The following is a 20,000-nucleotide window of genomic DNA, read 5'->3' on the forward strand; positions in this document are numbered from 1 at the left end:
TCTCTCTCTCTCTCTCTCTCCTCTCTCTCTCTCCTCTCTCTCTCTCTCTCTCTCTCTCTCTCTGTGTCTGTCTGGCTGTCTGTCTGTCTGTCTCTCTCTCTTCTCTCTTCTCTCTCTCTCTCTCTCCTCTCTCTCTCCCTCCCTCTTCCTCTCTCCTCCCTCTCCTCTCCTCCTCATCTACTCTCTCCTCTCTCTCTCTCTCCCTCCTCCTCCTCCTCCTCTCTCTCTCTCTCCATCTCTCCCCTCTCTCTCTTCTCTCTCTCTCCCTCTCTCTCTCTCTCTCCTCTCTCCCTCTCTCTCTCTCTCTCTCTCCCCTCTCTCTCTCTCTCCCTCTCTCTCTCTCTCCTCTCTCTCTCTCTCTCTCTCTCTCCTCTCCTCTCTCTCTCTTTCTCAAAGTACTTATAAATAAGAAAGAAACCAAAGAGAAATGTGAGGAAGACAAATACAATGAAATAGAACAATGTTGGAAGAATTAAAACAATCAGAAATATAAAATATTAAGAATATAAAATCCTGACAGTGATACTGCCTTAAAAAATAAATAAAAACATCTGGATTAAAACACGCTCAGGGGACATCTCCTGTCAAAGCACATCAATAAAAATGTGTTTTAAAAAGAGGATAAGAAAGTTGCCACTCTGGTTAAATATAACTCGATTTATAGCATTTAATCCACAAGTTGACATTAATTATCAATCTGAAGTCAAAGTTTCAACAGGAAAAGTCAAAGTGTTTTGATAGGATGACTTATTTGTGTGATGACACATTTGTCTTGATACATGATGAATCAATGACAGTTCTTTCTCCCCGTCTGTGCAGACAAACCTTCCCATTTTCAAACTGAAGGATTCCTGTGTGAGAAGAAGATACAGTGACTTTGAGTGGTTAAAGAATGAGCTGGAAAGAGACAGTAAGGTGAGTGGTTTGGATGACAGTATGAGTGAAAGAACAAGAATCCTAACATTGATTATCCTTGAAAACAAACAGTTAGATTAAACTTCAGGATTGGTCTTTTGTTGTTTACTTTACTTTAGTCTGTATCTCCAGTATGTGGATGAAAATGCCTTCATTTTTGTTGAATCTGTCCTGTTACTCGTGCTGACCTCTGCTTCTTTCAGATTGTAGTACCAACTCTACCGACCAAAGCCCTGAAGAGACAGTTGCCCTTCCGGCAAGATGAGGGCCTTTTTGAGGAGGGCTTCATTGAGGAGCGACGGTTGGGCCTGGAGCAGTTCATCAACAAGTCAGTTGATTAAAAAAAATCATACTTTGTGTTTTTTAGGTGTGAATTAAGCAAAGACTTTTATCAAATGTGAACAATTTAAGTTTAAGTTTGTTTCAGTCTGCATCAATAATCAACAATTCCCTCCACAACATAGAAGCCATTCACAAATCAAAAAGGAAAAAATTCAAACAATCACTGAGGGATTTAGCAGCCAAGAAAATAAAGACATGTACATAGGGTTGCAGGAAAACAGAAAACTAAACTGACTGATTCTCTGGTAAGAATCAAACTTTTAAATTGTGCTCCAAAGCTCTTATAGCATTTCCTGCAAACTTTGAAGCCCTAAAATGTGCTACCTATCCTAAACAGAAACTCAAATGTTCTGTACAGTAAGTCAAACATATTAATATATGTCTTTTCTTACAAGAAATTAATAATAACTTTCTTATTTTTCAACATATTGGCTAAATTTGACATATATTGGGTGTTAATGACTACAATATTTTAGAATCTGTCACCTGCAGCTGTGAAATGAGTTACAGTAGCTGCAGTGTAATCCCTGAGACTGCTGTTCCTCATCAAATACATCCACAAACATAGCTTGGATTTGGCTTTGTAGCTGGAATGTATTGTATATCATATATTCCACTGCAAGAACTCAAAACTAAGCAAGAGTTTTTGTCTCATTTCAGGTAGAAAATATCTTCTTAGACTTAAAGCTAGGGTTGGTAGGGAGCCTTGCCACTCAGGGTCAGCCTAATCTTTTCAAGTTTAAGAAAATAAAGTACACTCTTCATCCAGCTCGAATGGGTTGGTGGGGCAGAGGACTTCCAATTCAACAATATCAGCCTTCTGGTCAGCAAAGTCGTAAAAGCTAACATGTCCTTCTTGGCTGGAGAAAGAGCAGAGAGAGGAGGAGACACACCAAACAAAGCAATAGGGACCAGTCTTACCCAACGTTCCAAATACCTCAGACCAGAACGCATTTAGAGAGGGACAGCTCCAGAACATGTGAGTGTAATGTGCCGATGCATGTTGACATCGATCACACAAAGAAGAAACCGTTTCAAATATCTTTGCCAGACGAGCTTTAGTGTAGTGAGCTCGGTGTAAAATCCTACATTGAGTAAAACTGTGTTTAGCACAAATAGATGATCCATGAACCCTCCGTAGCGCCTCCCCCCCAAACTTCATCAGAGACCATCTCTCCCAATTCTGATTCCCAGGTAGCCTTTTAGTATCTTAAAAGAAGACATTTCTCTGGACTTGTTTGGAGAATGTGGCTTATTAAAGCTAGGGTTGGTAGTCTCGGTAAACCAGCATGAATTTGAATGTAGCTTTTCCTCATGACTCCGTCTAACCCCTCCCCTCCTCCCTCGGAGCTCCTCCATATGATGGTGACTGATTCAAAACCGGTCCTCACCAAAACATTATCATAGTGAAAGTTAAAAATACAAACAAACATGGCTGCTGTTAGCACTCACAACTATCATGCTAGCATTATCCAGTTGTACTGGTGACATGATATCAGGAGAAAAGTTATAACACATATATAATACTGTAACAGCTCTACTGTTTGTTAAACCTGTTCAGTGTAGATGTTCTTAATTCCTACACTGTTGACAGTCAGTGAAGGCATCAGGAGAGGTGTAGAGTGTGTGAGCGGGAGAGAGGAGAGACAAGAGGAGAAGTTCTTCATTCATTCAAACATTGATTGTTGTTTTGTTGGTTGGCGTGATCACAGCCGACAGTGACCGGTTATTAAAACTCCACGTGTTCACGAATCGGCTCGTCATCACTACAGCGTCCGGACGGACGCTACAATAAATCTATATTTTCTGTAGGACTTACTGAACGTCATTAATTATTCTGCTTGTTGGTGAGAGCTTTTTAGACTCTGATCCGGACTACAGTCCTGAGCAAAGCACCTCATCAGGTCAGAGAGGACAGGCCCGAGGACGAGCGAGAGGGGCAGTAAATAGAGTCAGGGGAAGTAGAGGCAGGAGAGGGGGACTCGGAGGAGTGCACGCCGGGGAAATGTACGCGCAGGAGGAGGGCAGAACGGCTGGACGGGATTTGATTGGTTTAAAATTTGGGGAGCCAAAAAACGCTGATTGGTTGGTGTTTTCCCAGGTTTACTCCGGCTGTAGATAGCAGCTTTTTTTCACTCTTTTTTAGGAACACATCATGTAATGATTACCATCAGGACATAAAGATCATTTTAACCAGTATGACAAAAAGTGTATCTAAATCTGATTACCAACCCCAGCTTTAACTCTAAAAGGACATTTTATATTAGAAATAAGAGACTTTAGTTTTGAGGTTTTGCAGTGTAAACATATAATGCTCTAAAATCTGGGCAGTAAGAGATGAATGTTTGCAGGAACAAGATGGTGAAAATGAGCCGTGGTTGGAGAAAAGATGCAGAGATTCTATTCATGATGCCGCCACATACTAAGAATAACATTTTTATCCTGTCTGTGTTAAAACACCAAGCACAGAGAATGAGCAGTGTGTAGTATAAAGTAACGTCCAGCATGGAGGTTGCAGATTCTATCATTAATGGACTCTTTGTTAGTGGATCAATGTTTCCTATTCCACGTGTGTTTAAGAGAAACAACAGTGGTTTGAAAACTTAAAAAAAAAAAAAGTCTGCATACAGAGTTTTCATTTTGTCATCTGAAGGTAACTGTTAACACTTCAGACGGAGCAGAACAGAGTCCTGAATCAACAGAGTCCACTATAATCCTGGATAAACATTACAGTCGTATGATCTCAGTCCTCTCACAGCAGTTTCATGCTCCTGTACCTCTTACAAAACAACTCGCTTCACTACAAGCTCTCTTACCTTGCGTACGTTTTCTGAATGGGATTTCTAAAGGGAAATAATTTGTGCCAAAGCAAGATTAGCAATTTCATAATATCATATTTACTCACTAATGTTTGTAAACAATATTCAAGTGCCAAACATACTTATTAGTAGACTTACTCCAGCTCACTTGTTAACCCTGAAGTAGCTCGTATAGCTTATAGAAAGTAAAGTATGAATAACTTAAAGACGTGCTTTAAAGGATTTGTTCACACAAGACCCAACATCAAGACCGGATCAGATCCAGTCCCATCTTACAGACAGGACTCAGTCTGATCTCATCTTAATCCACCATGAGCAGAGCACTTTGCAGCATTTAGCAAGTTACAGTGGCAAGGACAAACTTCCTTTAACAGGCAGAAACCTCCAGCAGGACCAGACTCATGTTAGACACACATCTGCTGAGACCGAGTTGGAGAGAGGGATAGAGGGAGATGAAAAGAGAGAGAGAGGATAGTGGGGAGACGGATAGTAGTAGTTGTAGCAGCTGGAGTCTGGCACGTCCACAGCAGCAGAGATCCAGAGGAACCTACGAGACAAGGGAGCTCAGGGACTCCAGAGAGAGGTCTAAGAAAAGAGAGGGAGACCAGAAGAAAGAAAAAGAGGAGAATAAATGGTGAAAGAATGACAGAAGAACAAAGAATGAAAAAAAGAAGAAAATGATGGCAGGAAAAATTAATGAAAGAAAAAAAAGGAAGAAAGAAGGAATTAAAGGAACGAAAGAAACAAACAAACAAAAAAGAAAGAAAGAAAAAAGGAAGGAAAGGAAAAGTGGTGAGACGGATAGTAGTAGTTGTAGTTCCACAGCAGCAGGCCTTCTACGGCAAAGATCCAGAGGAACCTACGAGACAAGGGAGCTCAGGGACTCCAGAAAGGTCTATGGTTGGTAACTAATGGGACAGGAAGAGTCAGAGTTAGAGACAGAGGAGAGAGAGGGAGAGACAGGATCCCAGTGTGTCCGTTCCCCCCAGCAGTCTAAGCCTATAGTAGCACAACTAAGATCTGGTCCAAGCCTGATCCAGATGGTAGTGGTGAGACGGATAGTAGTAGTTGTAGCAGCTGGAGTCTGGCACGTATATAATAAATAGTGTAAGAGGAACCTACGAGACAAGGGAGCTCAGCGACTTGAGAAAGGTCTATGGTTAGTAACTTTAATGGGACAGGAAGGCAGAGGAGAGGGAGGGAAAGACAGGATCCCAGTGTGTCAGTCTAAGCCTATAGCAGCATAACTAAGACCTGGGCCAAGCCTGATCCAGCTCTAACTATAAGCTTTATCAAAAAGGAAAGTTTGAATTCTACTCTTAAAAGTAGAGAGGGTGTCTGCCTCCCAGACCCTGACTGGTAGATGATTCCAAAGGAGAGGGGCCTGATAACTGAAGGTTCTTCCTCCCATACTACTTAAAAAAAAAAAAAAAGACAGCCTGTAGATCCACATGGGTCTTGACCGTCTCAACCTTGTATTGGCATACTTCAAGCACCGTGTCGCAGAGGGATTACGCTGCAGCCATTGTGCCGTTTTTCCGGATGAGTGAGTCTCCTGGACGAACCTGTTGTAGCTTGTAGTCATACAGAAATAGGAATACTCTCATTGCCCTCTAATTTAATCTATGCCTGTGCTTTAATTAGCCATCTTGTATCTATCTCTCTGTCTGTGTGTGTGTGTGTGTGTGTGTGTGTGTGTGTGTGTGTGTGTGTGTGTGTCTCTGTAGAATTGCAGGTCACCCATTGGCCCAGAACGAGCGCTGTCTTCACATGTTCCTGCAAGAGGAAAGCATTGACCGTAACTACATTCCTGGAAAAGTACGACTCTAGGGTTACTCTGGGAGGTGGGGGGGGGTTAAAGTCTGGGGTGTAGATCAGACTGTCTCTTGCCTTTCTCTTCCCTCCTGTATCCTCCTCTACTTTATCTTCCTCTCTCTCTTCCTCGCTGTTAAATCATATCATTTTTTATCTTGGGCTTACAGTATATGACTCTACGATACATAATGTCTCTCTCTGTACAATAAGGAAAGCAACTTTCAGTAGCTGTGATTGTATCTTAATCAAATTATTCAGGTTAAAACGTACGATACACGATTAGTCTGTCCCTGATACGTAGGGATGTAAGGATACACTCGACCCACGATTCCATTTGAACCTTGATTTTTGGTTCACGATATGGTTCACTCACAATTTTCAAGAAAACTGGATTGAACTCAAAATCTAAAGGTGACATATCACGCTTTTTTCCTCAATATATATTGGTCTAAGAGGTCCCAAAAACATGTCTTTAAAGTTTATTCTCAAAAAAAACACTTTGAAATCAGATTTTGGTCTGCCTGAAGAACCCTCTTCTTCAGTCCTGCTCAGAACACTCTGTTTTCTCTCTGACCACGCCCCCTCAGGAAGTGGATGTGCCCTCGGCTCTCCAGCACGTTGATCTAATGTTTACATGTTGTCTGCTCACAGACCCGCGTTACTTCAACCCTCTGAATCTGATCCAGAATCTGATCCTGATGGAGAGGCGCCTGTAGCAGGACCTTTCTGAACCATTGGTCACAGATTTAGTGTTTCTTGTTGTTTTATTTATCAGTATGTAGACGTGTGTCTTGGTACACAGCTACCAACATGTAGCTATGTGGCTATGCTAATTAGCGCTAGCACTTATCCATGATAAATAAAAATCATCCACTAGATCTTCAAATCTGCAGACGTGGGGAGTAAAACCGACCTTTGTGTTTATTAAGACAGCCTACAACTAGCATGCCTCCCTCCTAAGCTCCTTGTTAGCACACATGTGTGCAGGGAATGAAAAACAGAGGAGGGGTTGAGTTGTATTTTATACAGTCTATGGGCTGAACAAGCTCCGAGCTCTGACTTCCTGTTACAGACCGGATGGCGTTGTGACGTATGAAAAACACTGAAAACTGAAACGGCTCGTTTCACACACATTTACAGAAAGGTGGGGAAATCAGAACAGGGGCAGAATGGATTCTTTTCATTCTCGGGGGGTTTGTAGACAGGGACACATATTTCAGGTAGAGAACCATTAAAAAGTCCATTTTGCATGATATGTCACCTTTAAATAACTATTATTTTATTTCAATTCTCAGATCTGGACAGTTGCAGTGTATATACTTTCTCTTATATTTCTTTGTAAACAAAGTCCTCCCTTTTCATTTTTAAGGTGTGTCGTAACTCAAATAAAACCACTGCACACTTTTCTCAGCACCTTGCAAAAAAAACTAAAAATACCAGAACAATTATAGAGAAATGGAAAGTGAACAATTCCCAAATGAAAGTATTAAATATTAAAACAAATAAGGGAGATCTCTTTGAATAAACTAAAGTGCAGTTTATGCTCCTGGCTTGGAATTCACATGTTTTTCTTCAGAAATATCAGGGAAAGACAAAATGCTTCCATACCTCAGATTTCAGGTGCATCCTAACCTGCAGGGTCTTCACTAAGCCGGCAACCTACGGTCTTAAAATGTGACCACATACACACCAATTCAAAAAAAGCCGATCTTTACAGCAGAAATAAACATGTTTACAGCCTGGTTCAAAAGATGAGTGTAGTCTGGATAGCTCATTTCTTGATCGGCACACACTGTACGGGGGGTGAATTTTTTCATAACGTGGCAATTTCAAAGATATTGAGATTACGAGTCTTCCAATGAGAGGCACAGCTGACTTGATTGACAGGCGGGAACACTGTAGCTGTTGGCGAGGAGGCTCAAACTCCGCCTCTTTACGTCACACTGGCTTGACAGCAGCAATATGTCTCCCGCCGTCGATTGACCTCAAAACAGCGCTTCAGAAACAGACGGGTGATGTCACGGATACTACGTCCATATTTTATACAGTCTATGGTCTTCACCTGCTGCTGCCATGTCTGTTATGCTCAACTAAACGAGTGACAAGAGAGCAGCGCAAGAGACTTAATGATGAGCAAGCGGAGTGACATGCAGATGCTGCCCTCTACTGTTTAAAAATTAGATTCCAATAAAAATGTTATTGAATCAATTTTTAATCCGCCCTTATTTGTACCGATTTTTTACCGTCTTGTGATATATCCTTACATCCCGACCAATAAGTGTCATATATATATATTTAAACATATACATAACGATTGTATTATAATGTGAATTAAGTAGAATAATGTCTAACCATGAGTGTTAGCACTAATGTTTACCACATGCAGACTGTACATGAGATTTCTGATCCTGTTTCTTTTCTCTGTTTTTGTCCGTTGCAGGTATGAATGAAGTAAGTTTGCTTTATTATATCCTGACTTCAAGGGCTTTCTAGAAGTTAAAGAAGGTTGCATGGACACTCTGAGAACCAAAGGCGATAGTTCACAAAGACTTTAAGCAAAACAATGCATTATGAAATAGACACTGCAGAGATTATAACTTGTAAATGTGCCACACATAGCCTCTGGCTGTCACATCGAACAGCCAGTTATGGTTAGGAAAACTCTGCAAGCCAGTCAAGAAAAAAAAAACCATGAAATCTCATTTCAAGTTTTTAATCGGTCATAAGTCAATCAGCTGTTCCTCAGTAACTGGTTTGCAGAAGTTTCTGAGTCCACCCATATCCAGTAAGTGAACATACCAGCAGTGGTTCTTGAGTTATGTGAACTATTGCATCATGGGAATAAGTTCTGTACACCACCAAAGACTAGCAAAGCATTTCTGTTCAAACTAACTCTGTTACATTATCATCATCCACCGCACTAATCATCGGCTGCATGGCAAACTGCACGCTTCCTGTTTCATGTATCGTATTCCCAACACCTCCAATCACCATCACTTGTTCACTCTATTGAGTCTGACTCTGTGCCCCTAATGTAAGTTGTGTTGATCCTGCCACGTAGTAAATATTGTCATGTCCTGCAGTTTGTGTTAAGTTGTGTTTGAGTTCCTCCCTGTATCTGTGTCTGTCAACACTGAAGTTCAGTAGACATGTTTGATGTCTGATGAACTGAAGCTGTTGGATTTCAATGTTTTCAAGATACAGGCTTCAACTTACTGCACACTGGTCCCATGCAAGTCTCAAAACCAAACATTCGTATCACATCTTGGTGTAAAATTGGCGTAATAGCACATTAAGAACTCAACTCATTTTTATTTATAAAGCACCTTTCATACATTCAAGCATGCAGAACCAAAGTGCTTCACAAAAGAAGAGAGACAGAAAACAACAGCAAGAGGTAAAATGATACAAGGCTGGAACAAGTCAGAGGAAGGTGATATGAAGTACTTAAAATAATTAAGATCAAATCAGTCAAATAAAATCAGGGAGATATCAGGAAAATAGAATATTACAATAAAATACAATCTGATAAGTAACAGAAAAAATAAAATAAAATCATTAAAATAAAATCAGGGAAATATCAGGAATGCAGATTCAATATTACAATAAAAATCAGATAACTACCAGAAAAAAAGATCAAATAAAGTTATTAAAGTAAAATCAGATGACAGCCAGAAAAATAAAAAAAATCAGATAAGTAACAGAATTTTTTTTATTGAATTATTAAAATAAAATCAGATCACTATCAGAAAAATAAAATAAAATCAGATAAGTAACAGAAAAAAATAAATTGAATCATTAAAATAAAATCAGATAACTATCAGAAAAATGAAATAAAATCAGGGAAATATCAGGAATTCAGATTCAATATTACAGTAAAATCATTCAAATAAAATCAGATAACTACCAGAAAAAAATTAAAATAAAATCAGATACCTACCAGAAAAAAGATCAAATAAAGTTATTAAAATAAAATCAGATGACAGCCAGAAAAATAAAATAAAATCAGATAAGTAACAGAAAAAAATAAATTGAATCATTAAAATAAAATCAGATAAATACCAGAAAAAAAGATCAAATAAAGTTATCAAAATAAAATCAGATGACAGCCAGAAAAAAAAAAAAAAATCAGATAACTATCAGAAAACTAAAATAAAATCAGGGAAATATCAGGAATGCAGATTCAATATTACAATAAAATCATTAAAATAAAATCAGATAACTACCAGAAAATAAGATCAAATAAAATCAGTCAAATGAAATCAGATTACAACCAGAAAATTAAAATAAAATCAGGGAAATATCAGGAATATTGAATAAGATATTACAACAAAATAAATCAGATAAACACCAGAAAGATCAAATCAATAAAATAAAATCAGAAAAATAAATGAATATCAGATAAGTAACAGAAAAAATAAAATACAAATATTATATAATAAGATAAAAACAAAATAAAAATGATGGTTAAACATTAGTCATAATGGTAATAATTCAGTCCAGGGTTGAATTTAAATTCACACTGCATGATTATATTGCTTTACTTTCCCCTCAGCTTAGTGAATGTTCACTTCAGCCATCATGTCTTTAATCTGCATGCAGTCCTGTGAAAAGCACAGGTCATGTTTAGGTCATATTAAGGCTGCTGCTACCGCACTTCCTGGCTCATTGAATACAAGTCACAGTGCAGGACGTGTTTGATCTGCTAGATTGCATTTAAATGGATAGCCACACACATGAAGAGTCAGCATGTCCAGAATTTATGAGGAAGTAATGAGTAAAGGTGAAAGTTCAGACAGTCATCCTCCCTTTAGAAAACGAGAGCAGAAACAGTTTCTACAGAAACATGCACAACACTAATACAAACAGAAATCACACAGAAAGTCTGAATGTTTATAAAAAGGTGAACACTTGAAAACAGAGATGAGACTGGGGCTGTTGTTCAGTATTGACGCACACTCATCTCTCGTGTTGTTTTTCTGATCGATATTGTAAAAATGGTGCCACAAGAGACTCAGAGCAACTTTCACACTGTGTTTATCACTCCTCTTATTTACTGTCTGTCTCTTTCTCTCTCTTATTGCAAAAACAAAACAGACTGCTGCACCTGCCCCATGTACTTTAATTTCTACGTCACATCCTTTAAAAAAAGCCAGTGGAAATGCCCGAACTATGATAAGTATCGACATCGTAACACAAATACTGCTCCTGGGACAAAAACGTAGACATCCAGTCGATACGATGTGTGATGTTGTGTCTTTATTCAGTCATTCCACAAACTGTGTTTCCTTACTTTGATTCAATCATCAGTGAAAAAAGAAAACATGTATACTTTGGTCATAGCTTGATATTTTTTTTTTTACAATGATTGTTATTTTTTTCTGGATGTCTTTTTTCAGTTGATTTGACCACATATAAAATGAGGGTGTATTCCTGCTTTGATAAGGCTTTTTTTTTTTCTCGCTAGCAGAGATGGGATTTTGAAGAGAACCTCCCAAAGTTGAGCAACATGTAGCACCATAGGACAGACGGTGACATGTATTATTCCACTCAGTATATTTTCCCCTGAGTTTTATGTCCTGGAAATGCTCTTAATTGTTTTAACTGTGCTGTCTTAGTTCCATCTCCATGCATACACTCTGGCTGTGTGTTGTTAAGTCAGCTATTGGGAATGTTAAGTTAGGTAAATAACCATATCTAAGCACTGTGACAAGAGGTTCATTATATGAACAATATTTCATTGTTTAAAGGCGTAATCAGCATCTGGTTTATTGATCTGAAATGAGTCTTATTCTGCGCTTATTTTCAGCTGTTTTAATTCTTTCTATCATTATTTTGTGTGATGTGTATTAATACGTTATCATTGCCGTTCCATTATGGGTGACGAGGATCTTCCTTGTTAATTCTGTCAACAATTAAATTTCCTGCTGCCTGCTGCCTCATGTCCACGTCTCTTTTTTTTTCATAGTGGAAGTTGAAGTGAAATGTTGAGTTTAGGATGTAGTTTTTGAACGGTGCGCCTCACTGAGCAGCCGTTAGATTAGCTGGAGTCATGTTAGCTGGATGAATGACCAGCAGATTGGTGGTTGACCTAATTTTACAATGAAATGGAAACAGCACATGAAAGGAGTGAGACGTATACGGTTCAGGAGGGGAATTAATAATTATAATAATATAATATTTAAAGGTGACATATCACGCTTTTTTCATCAACATATATTGGTCTAAGAGGTCCCCAAAACATGTCTTTAAAGTTTATGCTCAAAAAAACACTTTGAAATCAGATTTTGGTCTGCCTGAAAAACCCTCTTCTTCATTCCTCATCAGAACACTCGGTTTCTCTGACCACGCCCCCTCCGGAAGTGGATGTGCCTCGGCTCTCCAGCACGTTGATCTAATGTTTACATGTTGGCTGAATATACACGGCTGCTCAGAGATCACGTTACTTCAACCCTCTGAATCTGATCCTGATGGAGAGGCACCTGTAGCAGGACCTTTCTGAAGGATTGGTCACAGATTTAGTGTTTCTTGTTGTTTTATTTGTCAGTATGTAGACGTGTGTCTTGGTACACAGCTACGAACATGTAGCTATGTGGCTATGCTAACTAGCGCTAGCACTTATCCATGATAAATAAAAATCATCCACTAGATCTTCAAATCTGCAGACGTGGGGAGTAAAACCGACCTTTGTGTTTATTAAGACAGCCTACAACTAGCATGCCTCCCTCCTAAGCTCCTTGTTAGCACACATGTGTGCAGGGAATGAAAAACGGAGGAGGGATTCAGTATTATTTTATACAGTCTATGGGCTGAACAAGCTCCGAGCTCTGACTCCGTGACAGACCGGATATTGTTGTTACGTAACAAAAACACGGAAGTCTGAAACGGCTCGTTTCACACACATTTACAGAAAGGTGGAGAAATCAGAACAGGGGCAGAATGGATTCTTTTCATTCTCGGGGGGTTTGTAGACAGGGACACATATTTCAGGTAGAGAACCATTAAAAAGTCCATTTTGCATGATATGTCACCTTTAATATTATTTATATAGCACTTTTTAAAAACAGGGTTACAAAGTGTTTTACAGATAAAACAAATAAAATAAATCTGAGGAAGGCAAATAAAAGGAAATAAAACAGGGTTCGCACGCATCCTGGAAAAACTGGAAAACCTGGAAAACAGTTGACCAGTTTTCCAGTCCTGGAAAATGTGAGAAAAAGTAAAATGTCCTGGAAAATTATTCCAACAACACTGTGTGCGATCTAACAAGGTTAAAAAAATACATCCCCATTCAACATTTGAGGCCATTTTAGTCATTCAGTTCTATTTAGGTTAATTTATGCACTGATCCTGATTATTGCATTATTCTATAATTAATTTGCTATCATTTTTAATCATGTAAGAGATGATTTCATGGATAGCCATAGACTGCATGTCTTCAGTGTAGACTTCCACTGAGAGGAACATATTAGACTATTTAGGAACTAAATTAGGAACTCAGTTTAAACTGTCATACCAGCTTGATCATCACTGAAAATGTCCTGGAAAATGATCTCTGGAAAAGAGTGGGAACCCTGAAAACAAGATAAAAGATTAAAATAATCAGAAATATAAAAAACTAACCCATTTTTTTAAAGATGAAATTGTTTTTTTAAAAAGGACAGTTTGAACACGAGGCTCTTTGAGACTCCGCCAACTTATTGCTATGGTGAGATTTATACGGAACATTTCTCAGAATAATGGTTTCACTGTTCCTAGAACTGTTTCCTTGAATAAAAGCAAAACCTAAAAACTTAAATTTCACAATATCATTTACCAAAACTGACCATCACTTGCTCCATTTGCAATTTTTTTATTTTCCCTTTAAAGCCTGAGTAAAAAAAATCCACAGAAGCTGTGGCACTCTGTAAAAGGCTGATGGAGAGACAGATTTTCATGGTTTTAAAATCATTTGAACTCTTTATTTAGTTGAAAATCTTGCAAAGATGACATCAAATGCTGAAACTGAACATTTCGATTTTTTAAAACGGCAAATATATGCTCATTTAATTCAATTCAATTCAAAACCTTTATTTATTCTCGAAAAGACATTGAAGTTTCCCTCATTTCCAATGTCGTCGAGATCACAGGCACATTAGAAACAGCAAACAAACACAATCATTCACAAAATAATATATTCATTAAAACAGATTCAATTTGAGACACAGTGGTCGGAGATCAAAGTCTTAAATTCTGCAAAAGAGGGAATGGATATCAGCTTTAAACTGTAAAGTCAAAAACATGTTATAAAAATAAACCTGAAAAAGAATCAGAACCAGAATCAGCTTTATTCACCAAGTATGCTTGAACACACAAGGAATTTGACTGTGCTCTCTTTGTACAAGGCATAAGAATAAGAATAAGAATAAGAATAAGAACTACAATAAAAAATAAACTAAAATATAATAACAATAACCTTAGCTATAAATACAAAGAAACAACAAATAGGCTTGACTAATATATACAGGCCAAAATGATATGATAAAAGTGCAGTGGTGAGTTGCAGAGGTAGTTTTTACATTATAAAATGGAATTCTGCTTGGAGAATTGTTGCATTGTGTATCTACATGTACATATACAGAGATTATTTATCTGACAGGTATGACACTGTTCTGGTTTAGTGTTCATCAGAGTGACAGCCTGGGGGAAGAAGCTGTTCTTATGGCGGGTTGTTTTGGCGCACAGTGATCTGTAGCGCCTGCCGGAGGGGAGGAGTTTGAAGAATTTGTGTCCAGGGTGTGAGGGGTCAGCGGTGATGCTACCTGCCCGTTTCCTGGCCCGGGACCGGTACAAGTCCTGGATGGGGGGCAGGTCAACACCGATGATTTTTTCTGCAGTCCTTATAGTTCGTCGCAGTCTGTGTTTGTCTAGTTTGGTTGCAGAGCCAAACCAGACAGTGATGGAGGTGCACAGAACAGACTGGATGATGGAGGTGTAGAACATGATCAGCAGCTCCTGGGGCAGGTTGAACTTCCTGAGCTGACGCAGGAAGTATATCCTCTGCTGGGCCTTTTTTCTGATTGTGTCTATGTGGGAGGTCCACCTCAGGTCCCGGGAAATAGTGGATCCCAGGAACCTGAAAGCTGTTTAATGCTACAAAAGAAAAAACACCTGGAGGTAAATCTCCCAATGCATTAGGTTAATGTGCAACAGGTTAGTAACATGACTTGATATAAAGATGGTATTCCAGAGAAGCTACTCAGGAATAAAGACAGGAAAACTTTCACCACTCTGAGAATCTGAAGAAATCTTTAATAATAATAATAATAATAATAATAATAATCATACATTTTATTTATATCGCCTTTCAAAACAGTTACAAAGTGCTTCACACCAAGGGTACAAAGTGCACACAGGCACATTAAATCAGGTGTATGACCTGAGCTGTTAAAAGTGGAAGATATAACACAGTCAGGTGCTGGAATTAAAAATAAGTAAAACAATAGAGACAATAAAACCATAAAATAACAATAAAATGAAAATCAAGCAATCAGCAGATTTACTCTGAAAAGGCCTTTCTATAAAAGCAGGTTTTAAGGCGTGATTTAAAAGAAGGTACTGATGGAGCGGACCTCACTACAGAGACTAAACCAATCCTGGATGGCTGCAGCACTGCATTAAAAACAGACACAACTCTGAAGTGGAAATCACTGCATGGGTTCCAAATATCTTCCAAAAACAATTGTTTGTGACAACACAGTTTGTCACTGCATCCTCTAATGCAGGGTTTCCCAAAGTGTGGGTCGGGACCCTCTGGAGGGTCACCAGACACTAGTGTGGGGTCGTGAGATGTCTTCCAGAGTTATTATTTCTTTGTAAAGTAATGTAAAAATTGCATATTTGACCTATTACTGAAAAAAATGGTGACAACAATAGAAGTTACATTTGAAGTAAGACTTTCAAACAAAACATTTCATTAGTATTCTTCCTTTCTTTGTTGGCATATGACTGCTGAGGTTAGGGTTAGCTAACAGTTGATTAACAAAACCCTCTTCAGAAGTCACATGTGCATGGTGGAAGGTCATTTTCTGCAGACCAGTTAAATTAAGTATGAAGCAACTTTTAATCACTTCAAGGGACAGTTGGGGTCGTGAGACTTTGGCACTTATATTTTCAGGGTCGCAGGCTGAAAAGTTTGGGAACCCCTGCTCTAATGCAAGTTAAAACTCTACCATGCAACAGAAGGACCTTATATAAACATGATCCAGAGACACAGGCACCTTCTGTGGATCCCAGAACCATGAAACATGGACTGTCCAACGACAGTGGGGCAACATTTCACTTTCAGAACTCCAGAAACTCACCTCCTTAGTTTTAAAAGAAGAGTTGATGTAATACAACATGTCCTAACTTCTTTTAAATGTGTTTCTGGGATTGAATTTAAAGAATATAATCTTGATTCAACAAAAAATATCAGTATAGCTTTTGTACAATTTTATTTCTTTTTAAGTTGTGTTTTTGGCCTTTTTGCCTTTATTGGATAGGAAAGCTAGAGAGAGACAGGAAATGTGGGGAGTAGAGAGAGGGGGAAGACATGCAGCAAATGGTCAACCGGCCGGGAGTCAAACTGGCGACCTCTGCAACGAGGAATATAGCCTCTATACGTGTGGCGCTTAGATCGTATGTAATATATATAATATGTAATGAACATATATGTAATGTATGTGTATGAATTTTATGTGCTTTGGCAACAACATGTCTTTGTTCATGCCAATAAAGCAAATTGAATTGAATTGAATTGACAGGAAATGTGGGGAGTAGAGAGAGGGGGAGGACATGCAGAGAATGGTTGAGCCTGGGAGTCGAGCCTGGGACCACTGCAGCAAGGACTTAAGCCTCTGTATATGGGGCGTGTGCTTAGACCACTAGGCCAACGGTGCCCCAGTCTTTGTACAATTTTCAATCAAATATATGGTTTCAATGAAATGCAAACCATACTTTTTTTTAAAGATTTAATATAGTGTCCCAACTTTTTCTGAATTGGAGTTGTAGAATGCAAATCCTCAAACTCACCCAACAAGTGTACAGTAAAGTTCATGTGCATGACTCACAGCAGACACACCCCTAAACATCAGAGACGTTTTAGCTCCTAAGCAGCTTGTTCTACCACGGCATTCACAAATTCATTACAGGCAGCAAAGTGTTCCAAATGTTGCATAAAGTTTAGTTTTGACGAATGCAAACACATTCATAATCTCACTGTTTACAGGATTCATTCACAAATAAGACTTCCTCAAGTCCAACAATTAACCTCAGCACGTAATGAGCGTTAAATAAAAAATACTGTGAGTGTGGAACAATGTAAGCACCACCAGTTGGGCACAATGGTTTTATTTGTTTCCCTAACGTGAATCTTGCACTCCTGTAATCTTTTTCCTGTTGTAGTCGGCGCTCAGGAAATACGGGGATTAACTGAGGAATTCTGGCCACAGGTGGATTAAAGTCGTCCCAGAATAGTGATCTTGTGATGCAGACCTTGACCTGCAAGTGATCCAAAGTAGACCCAACTTTAATTGGACACAGAGCCTCTGCAGGTATTTCTTGAAAAAAGGAATGGTAGATGTTAGGCTATCAGTGCTGCGCTGAACTTGACAGGGTTCACTTTAGGAAGCAAATGTACAAAGACCGGTTTATTTATAGACCCAAAACAATGGGGTGTCACAATCTGCACAGTTATTTCTTTCCTCTGAGTAACTTTGGACTGGAAGAGAAAAGAACAGAAGCATGCAGAGGAGCTATTTTCAGGATGACACAAACAAATATGTCCTTACATGGCAGGAGAGGCAGAAGATCTTCAAAACCAGAGAAACAAATATATAAAAGAATAAATGAGAATGATTCAAACGTGCAGAGGAACCCTGGGATACACACTGACCCTGACCTTCCTCATCACACACGACTGTGACCTACAAAACCAGCGAGCTTTGATGTGCTGGCCTCGTCCCGGGTAATGAAAGTAGGCAGACGGGACGGGGGAGGCTAGGCCAAGGCAGAGATTAGGAGGTGTTTTGTTAGCGGTGCTAACACTGGAGTCCAGAGAGCAGCCATGCCGCTTGTTGTGTTTGCAGAGACACCCAGTTGGGTTAGCTTGATAAAGTGGAAGTGAATTAAAAGAGCAACCCAAAGCAGTTTGACTGGGCAGGGACAAAAGGTGAGACGAGTGGCTGCTATCAGAGAGGGAGAGCGAGGGAGAAGCTGTGACTTACAAATCAATCTTTATCTAAAGGGAACTATGGTTACAGGGCAAAACAGGACAGAAATAACATCCCAATAAACTATAATTAAATATTTGATGAATAATAAAAACAGTAAATACATAAAGCCCCAAAAGGGAACACATTTCATGGCAAAGCACACACTCTTTCATACCTCATACCTCATACCTATTCTGAAAAAGGTACCGCCCTTCATTTTTAGGTCATCGCTTTATCAAACTAAAGTCATGTTTTATTAAAACAGAGCAGGTCTAGACCGTACTCTATGTTCTATTATTTACAAAGACCCAACATCAAGACCGGATCAGATCCAGTCCCATCTTACAGACAGGACTCAGTCTGATCTCATCTTAATCCACCATGAGCAGAGCACTTTGCAGCATTTAGCAAGTTACAGTGGCAAGGACAAACTTCCTTTAACAGGCAGAAACCTCCAGCAGGACCAGACTCATGTTAGACACACATCTGCTGAGACCGTGTTGGAGAGAGGGATAGAGGGAGATGAAGAGAGAGAGAGAGAGAGAGAGAGATGATAGTGGGGAGACGGAGGAACCTACGAGACAAGGGAGCTCAGGGACTCCAGAAAGGTCTATGGTTAGTAACTTTAATGGGACAGGGAGATTTAAAGTAAGAGACAGGCAGATAGAGGAGAGAGGGAGATCCCAGTGGGTCAGTTCCCCCAGCAGTCTAAGCCTATAGCAGCATAACTTAGAGCTGGTCCAAGCCTGATCCAGCTCTAACTATAAGCTTTATCAAAAAGGAAAGTTTGAAGCCTACTCTGAAGAGTAGAGAGGGTGTCTGCCTCCCGGACTCTGACTGGTAGATAATTCCAAGGGAGCTGGAGTCTGGAACATCCACAGCAGCAGACGGTGTAAGGCAGAAATCCAGAGGAACCTACGAGACAAGGGAGCTCAGGGACTCCAGAAAGGTCTATGGTTAGTAACTTTAATGGGACAGGAAGATTTAAAGTAAGAGACAGGTAGAGAGAGAGGAGAGAGAGGGAAAGACAGGATCCCAGTGTGTCAGTCTAAGCCTATAGCAGCATAACTACGAGCTGGTCCAAGCCTGATCCAGCTCTAACTATGAGCTTCATCATAAAGGAAAGTTTGAAGCCAACTCTTAAAAGTAGAGAGGGTGTCTGCCTCCCGGACCCTGACTGGTAGATGATTCCAAAGGAAAAGAGCCTGATAGCTGAATGCTCGACCTCCCATACTACTTTAAAAGGGATCGTCCAGTCAGTGTATGAACCATTACTATTAAAAGAAAACATCAAGCAGGACCAGACTCATGTTAGACACACATCTGCTGAGACCGTGTTGGAGAGAGGGATAGAGGGAGATGAAGAGAGAGAGAGATGATAGTGGGGAGACGGATAGTAGTAGTTGTAGCAGCTGGAGTCTGGCACATCCACAGCAGCAGAGATCCAGAGGAACCTACGAGACAAGGGAGCTCAGGGACTCCAGAAAGGTCTATGGTTAGTAACTTTAATGGGACAGGAAGAGTCAGAGTTAGAGACAGAGGAGAGAGGGAGAGATAGGATCCCAGTATGTCAGCTCCCCCAGAAGTCTAAGCCTATAGCTGCATAACTAAGAGCTGGTCCAAGCCTGATCCAGCTCTAACTATAAGCTTCATCATAAAGGAAAGCTCGAAGCCTACTTTTAAAAGTAGAGAGGGTGTCTGCCTCCTGGACCCTGACTGATAGATGATTCCAAAGGAGCTGGAGTCTGGTACGTCCACAGCAGCAGAGACTCAGAGGAACCTATGAGACAAGGGAGCTCAGGGACTCCAGAAAGGTCTATGGTTAGTAACTTTAATGGAACAGGAAGAGTTAAAGTAAGAGACAGGCAGACAGAGG

At 39.6% G+C, this 20,000-nt stretch overlaps 1 protein-coding gene across 1 annotated transcript in view; it reads left to right on the forward strand.

Annotated features, from left to right (window-relative positions):
- Nucleotides 1-11,828, forward strand: part of LOC117812666 (sorting nexin-12-like) — a 39,953-nt gene extending 28,125 nt beyond the window's left edge. The window contains exons 2-6 of the mRNA XM_034683572.1: nucleotides 798-915; nucleotides 1,119-1,243; nucleotides 5,804-5,894; nucleotides 8,332-8,342; nucleotides 10,989-11,828. Coding sequence (XP_034539463.1) covers nucleotides 798-915; nucleotides 1,119-1,243; nucleotides 5,804-5,894; nucleotides 8,332-8,337 — 340 coding nt within the window. The 3' untranslated portion in view covers nucleotides 8,338-8,342; nucleotides 10,989-11,828. The remainder of the gene's footprint in view (nucleotides 1-797; nucleotides 916-1,118; nucleotides 1,244-5,803; nucleotides 5,895-8,331; nucleotides 8,343-10,988) is intronic.
- The last annotated feature ends 8,172 nt before the right edge of the window (nucleotides 11,829-20,000 follow it).

This window comes from Notolabrus celidotus, chromosome 5 (genome assembly GCF_009762535.1).
Source record: "Notolabrus celidotus isolate fNotCel1 chromosome 5, fNotCel1.pri, whole genome shotgun sequence".
NCBI lineage: Eukaryota > Metazoa > Chordata > Actinopteri > Labriformes > Labridae > Notolabrus > Notolabrus celidotus.